This window comes from Enhydra lutris, unplaced genomic scaffold (genome assembly GCF_002288905.1).
Source record: "Enhydra lutris kenyoni isolate GAN:26980312 unplaced genomic scaffold, ASM228890v2 scaffoldscaffold51, whole genome shotgun sequence".
In the NCBI taxonomy this organism is placed as follows: Eukaryota; Metazoa; Chordata; class Mammalia; order Carnivora; family Mustelidae; genus Enhydra; species Enhydra lutris.
The window spans coordinates 1,143,622-1,150,169 of NW_019154135.1; the positions used below are offsets into that span (position 1 = coordinate 1,143,622).

Sequence of the window (6,548 nt, forward strand, 5' to 3'; positions counted from 1 at the left end):
CAAGTCTCTCCTTAACCAGGGTTGCCAGCCCTCCTGGGGGGGAATTGGGGGGGGGGAGTAAGATTTTAATTAATCTTAATCAGTTTTATAGTCACCCTCTGCCCTGGCCATGGACACAGATTCTCAGTGTCTTACAATGAAAGAGCCGCCACTCCTAGCACGAGCTCCCCAGTCCATCCTGCCAAAACGCTTGCAGACACCCCCGCGGCGCTTTGCTCCTGCCTGTCTGCACGAGGCTCCCACTGGCCAGAATGTGGCCCCTCCATTCTGCAACAGCTGGCCATGGGGTAGGACCCACATGAATCCTCCCTCCAGTCAACCCATGCTTCTCTGTAAATTCTGCTGTGGGGGTGACACCATTAGTTCTTGATTTTACTCAGCTTGGTATTTTTCATGGGTGATTCTCATTCATAATATTGAGCCCCAACCCCCTTTAGACCGTAAATCCCACAAGAAGCTGGAACTGCCTCCCCTATTTCTCCTGCTCCCCCTTAACACTCGGTTGGATGCCCAGGAGTATATCTTAAATACTCACAGACGGGTCTCAGTGGTTGTACCCCTTTTCGATCTTTCCTCAACAAACTTATGATGAATGACATGCAAAAATTTTACAGGACTTTTTTGGATGTGAAGATAAAGAAGGTACCGTGCAGAAGTGTCTTGCTGATTCTACTGACAGAGTCCATTTCCCCTGTATTGAGAGGATCTGTACTGGGAAGCTCCAAGCCCCCACAGATATTAACATGTTTATTTAAAGGTCTTTGAACAATTGGCCCTTGAAATGCAAATGTTTATTTCTCTTCATGATAACGGGAGTCTCCCCGTAGCCCAAAAGGCGAATCTAGTCCACCGGAGTCCCTAGACAAGTACTTGAATTTACTGAAATTGATGGATTATTGTGCAGAAAGAGGAAGAGAAAAACTTTTCACCTAAGTCCGAGGAATGAGGTGGAAAACAATAGAGTCAGCTCTCAGGGAGAAGGGCTTCGCGCCTGGCAGGAGCGAGCGGAACTTTGAAATTTTCCCCTATCCCAACCCATGCTGTCTCCAGCTTGGTGTATGCTTTCATTTATCATTTATCTGGGGATCAGTAGCGGGAAGCTGGGGGGTTCGTTCTCCAGCTGTTGTGTCATTTCCCTTGATAAGTCCTAAATTGACCGCGTTATCCGGCACCAAAGGAGCCTTCCTGCAGTAGGCATTTTTTATTATGTGCCCTTTTAGGGGACAAAGATATCGTGTCAGTAAACTGCTACCAGGGGGAAAAAAAGACAATATTATCCTCACAGCTTCATAAACACTCTCTTCTGAGGGGCTAACGTGAACTAAGAAATTAGACAACATTACCATCTGGTAGCCTGACTGCAGCAGTGATCTGGTGAAGGAAAAAAAAAACCAAAAATCTTATTTTCTTCAAGGGCAAATTTTAGCCCTAAAGAACCCAGTTTAAGACATTTCACATTGAAACCTTTCCATGTTTATGTTTTTGCACCGTAATTGAACCTATCGACGGGCAAAATGGAGTTGCATCCCCTAGCTCGTGCCTTCCCCTGGCTGTTACCCGTTAAGCCCAGGGGAACAGGCTCTCGTATCATGAAAGTGGCCGTGGGTGAACTACCTGTAGTTTTATCTGGGATAGAAACATCCCGAAGGGTGATTTGTGGAGGTGTAACCACTTGAGGATGGAGTCCCGGGTGCCTCACTTGGGAGACAAAGAGAATGTCCTGCAGGGTCAGTTTCCCCAGCATCTGCTGTTAAGAGAGCCGCTTTCTTAGAAACCGTAACAAACAGATATTACTTGGATGTGCGTTGACGTATTGATCCTATTTTTAAAAACATCTCCACAGATCCTCAAACGGCAGCGGGTGAGGTGGATGGGGTTAATCTGGAAGAGATCCGAGAATTTGCCAAAGCTTTTAAAATCCGGCGCCTGTCCCTTGGCCTGACCCAGACTCAGGTGGGACAGGCTCTCAGTGCTACCGAGGGCCCCGCGTACAGCCAGTCGGCCATCTGCAGGTAACCCGTGCCCACGTGCTGTCACCTCTCCTGGCCGGCCTGGGCCTCGTTTGTCCTCATGGCTCAGCTTTTCTTCTTCGGGTGGGCAGAGCTGGAGGGGTAGAGTATGGGGACTAAGTTTGGGCGGTGGGGGGTTGATACGTTGCAATCGGTGATATTGACAGAAACGAAGTTGCTAAAGCAGATTCTGGGGCCTGGCTTGACAACTCCTGTCAACTCACAAAGAAGGCAGTGTCATTGGAAAACCCCCACCCACCGTGGGCCAGAAGCTTCCTTCTGGACCCACCCTCCTACCCCCTGAGAGCCCCCATCTCCCGCCTGCAGTTGGGTATCCCGAGCAAACACGGTAAAGCTGCCAGTCCCAACACTCCTCCCATTTCTGCCCAGGGAGAGCTATCGGGATTTTTCCAAGGAAATAATACCTTAAAAAGAAAATTAACCCTCTCGTGACCGCAAAGGAATGCTTTAGCATTGCCTTCCCAGACATAACTCTAAAAGCCCATTTTTTTTTTTCATTCCAAAGAAGCAGCTGCTTTACGTGGCTCAGAAAGGGGTAATGAGAACCTGGCCTACCCTGTCCTCACCCCTCCAAATAAATAAATAAATAAATGGCAGAATCCAGCCTTGGTTGTGTTCAAGTTGATCTGGGTCAAGCCGCCAGCAGCAGACCCCGTGCATGCCTCTGTGTGTGTGTGTGTGTGTGTGTGTGTGTTGCACTAATCCCATGTTTATGCATGAGGTAACAAAGGCACTTCTGTAAGAGCTTTTCCCTCTTGGGCAATGCCTTATGAGTCCTCCTCCATCAGGAAAAGCCAAGAAACCAACTCTAAACTCATTTAAGTGGATTTTGTTCTTGGTGATCCATGAAATGCTGTCTTTTTATCTGCTCTTTATACTTTTAATGTATTCCCCAAAGGACGGAAGTGTACTTTTCCTGCAGTTTAAGACTAAGGTTATAAATAACATCAGTATGGGGTAGTAGCTGGCAGCTCACATTTTGCTCAATGATTTTCCATAAAACCCATTGATTGTTGTTAAATACAAAAAGCGCCATAGGATCCTCTCACTTCTATGGTCTCCCCTACTGTTTTTTCTTATAAGATACCTCCCTGCAGAAAATAACCTTTATTCAGTCTATACAAGGATACGACTGCTGGGAAATTTGTTTCAAGGCTTGTATACGTTATTCCCAACAACACGGAAAGAAACATCAACACTAACAAGCAGCATCAATGATATGAATACTGTTGCTCCCTGCTGGGAAACATTAATTTCGTTTCATCTTGACAGCCTTGTGATGAAGGCAACCACAGGTTTTTTAAGTTGTCAATTTGTTATTTTTGCTAAAGTCCTCTCTGGCTTATTTTTAGTCCTAAAATGTGATTTCCTTTTATTGACTTAAGTGCCATCTAATGTTTTCACCAACACCCATAGAGTGTCTGGGGCATTCCCAATCGAATATGTAGATTTCTAAAGTCTTCCCCAAGGGAAGCCAAGAAAGCTATGGCTGAAATGGAGAGAGAGAGAGAGACCCTGGGAATTCATATCACAGAATATGCCAGATGCCTTGACTTGACAGCCTTTCTCTAGTTTCTAGTGTTTGGGTGAGCTAGTTTTAGGAGCTTACTACCAAGAGGAAAAAAAAAATGAAAGTCTTGAAAGAGACGGAGATCTGACATTGAAATAATTCACATTTATTGAAGAGGAGTGAAAGAATCCACATTTCAGCCTACACACCCAGGTGTCACTTGGGCGACTCCTAGACACAGCTCTGACGAGTCCCTCCGTAACAGAGACACAGAGAAGGAAACACCACCAACACGCTGAACATCCCTAGTGCAAACTTTGTGCCTCACGCCCTGGCACTGTGAGGTCTACTGTCGTGCTGTCCAGAGTTTAAGCTCTGCGGCTTAGCTTCCACGGTAAAATGTGGTATGTGGCAAATTACCACGACAGTTAGAGCTTTGTGGTAAGCTCATTAAATGACATGACATGATTAGTTCATTTTCTATTGAAAGCAAAATGTACTTCTTCCCCCTTTGATCAGCAGTGGAAGTTGGGTTTAAAAAAAAAAACCCTTGAATTCTACAGGGAAGGCAAAGCTATGGAAATCACATTAAAACTTGATACTCTTTGCACTGCTTATCACAGTATCTAAAAATGCAGTGTCAAAGATAAGATTATAGCCAGGAAAGAAAGCCTATCCTTTTGTATCCTCCTGCAAGCGTCCTTCTGAAACATACCCTGACTGGCTAGAGCAGGTTCATTTTGGTCCTGTAAGATGTACTGTGCAGTCAGACTGCTGAACACTTAGAAAGCGTGTATCCAAAGGGGATCCAAAAGAGAGGATCTGTGTATCCGAGGTCGTCATACTGGAGGGCCCTGAATTTGGATTTAGAATAAACAAACGAAGGAAGAAAAGCAACTGGCACTTTGGTATATTTCATTGAGCGTGAGGCTGAATTTGATACCAGGATGACCTCTTAAAACACTCCATATAATTTTGTCCCAAGATGCTTCATACTTTTTAAAATCAGTGTAGCAAGGAATTGCTGATGGCGATTGATACATAGAAGACCTCATTTCCAGAAAATGATATCATTGGAGTGCAGTTTGCAGATATCACACATTAAACACAGCTTGATGCCCCGGTGCCAAAGTACACCATTACAACGGACAGCGTTTGAAAGGCACGAGGTGGCCTTCGCACATCCGGGGAGGGGGGGTTCGTAGCAATTACAAGGTGCTACGGGTGCTCGGGTCCCCCCAGTAAAGCAGCAACGGGCTGTGTTTTACCTGGAAAGGGGGCAAGTTGTTAACTGACATAGGGTGCAAATTGTTTGTTACCAGAGAGAGCACAGGCGTGGGGGGAAGGGAGAGACAGACAGAGGGAGAGAGAGATTAAAATGAGACACTAAACAGAGCTGAAAAGAGCTGCGTCCCAGTCGCCATCCCTGACTCTGGTAACACACAAGATTTTCATCACCGAGTCCATGGGAGGAGTTTCAGGAAAACTAAACGCAACACACAAAAAAAGAATCGTTTTAAATGAAAGAACATGACAGCGGTTGTCTCCGACGCCCCTTCCTGGGGTTCATTTTTGCCTGGGGGCTTCTGACGCTGGGGGGAGACCATTGCCAGGCGGTCGGGGTGAAAGCTCAGCTCCCAGCGCGTGCAGGGAAAAGATGGGCGTGTGGTTTGGGTGGGGGTGCCCGGGGCTCCCGGGTCCTGCCGTCTGCACCCTTCCCCATCCCCCTCCGCGCGGCCGTGCGGGGCGGGCTGCATGCGGGGCATGAAGCATGTGTGCGGGCCGGGCCGGGGGGGCGCTGGCTGGAGCGGGCTGGGGGGCTTCCTCGCAGCCGGCTGCTCTCCGGAGGGACGTGGCTCTGCCAGGCAGGCAGGCAGGCAGGCAGGCAGGAGGCCCACCCTGGCAGAGGACTCAGTGTAAGACTGTTCTTTCTCAATTCTCCCCCCAGACACACCATCCTGAGAAGCCACTTTTTCCTACCACAGGAAGCCCAAGAGAACACTATAGCTAGCAGTCTGACAGCCAAACTGAACCCTGGCCTTTTGTATCCTGCCAGGTTTGAAAAGCTGGACATCACCCCTAAAAGTGCCCAGAAGATCAAGCCGGTGCTTGAGCGGTGGATGGCTGAGGCTGAGGCCCGCCATCGAGCAGGTATGCAGAACCTGACCGAGTTTATCGGGAGTGAGCCGTCCAAAAAGCGCAAGAGGCGCACCTCCTTCACACCCCAGGCCCTTGAGATCCTCAATGCCCACTTTGAGAAGAACACACACCCCTCGGGGCAGGAAATGACCGAAATTGCCGAGAAGCTGAACTATGACCGGGAAGTAGTTAGAGTTTGGTTCTGCAATAAGAGGCAAGCCCTGAAGAACACCATTAAGCGCTTAAAACAGCACGAGCCGGCCACGGCGGTCCCCCTGGAGCCCCTGACGGACTCTCTGGAGGAAAACGCCTAAACGGACGCCCAGCCCGGAAGCAGAGGCGAAACCCGCAGAAACTTCCAGCTCCGCCCTCGGACGCCGCAGCTCAGAATTCGTGAGAATAACGATCATTAAGAATAATAGGTTGAGAATAAAATCGAAAGAGAGCCCCAGTCGTCAGTCACCCTTGTAAGTAAAAAGACTAAGAAAACTACCAAGCGGACAGAATGGTTTATACGTGTCCGTTGGTTTTCCAAAAAGTTAGAAAAAAACAAAAAACAAACAAAAAAAAAAAACAATTTTTGAAAATTTTTAACAAGGCACACACCGTACCTACTGGTGTGTGAGGTAGCATAGTCCCCTGGGCCCCCCCCCCCCCCCCAAGCCAATTTTCTAAAGGACTTAAACCAAATAACCACAAACTTTTTTTGTGTATATTATGAAAATGTGAACACATTTTAAGGAAAAAGAAAAACAACCAAACCAAAAAAAAACAAAAAACAAAACAAAAACAAAAACAAAAACAAAAACAAAAACAAAAACAAAAAAACAAACAAACGGAAAAAAAAAAAAGGAAAGAGAGAAAGAATG

At 47.1% G+C, this 6,548-nt stretch overlaps 1 protein-coding gene across 1 annotated transcript in view; it reads left to right on the plus strand.

Annotated features, from left to right (window-relative positions):
* The window catches only part of LOC111157058 (POU class 6 homeobox 2), a 364,879-nt gene extending 358,886 nt beyond the window's left edge, over positions 1-5,993 (plus strand). The window contains exons 8-9 of the mRNA XM_022518270.1: positions 1,844-2,012; positions 5,489-5,993. Coding sequence (XP_022373978.1) covers positions 1,844-2,012; positions 5,489-5,993 — 674 coding nt within the window. The remainder of the gene's footprint in view (positions 1-1,843; positions 2,013-5,488) is intronic.
* Positions 5,994-6,548: the final 555 nt, after the last annotated feature.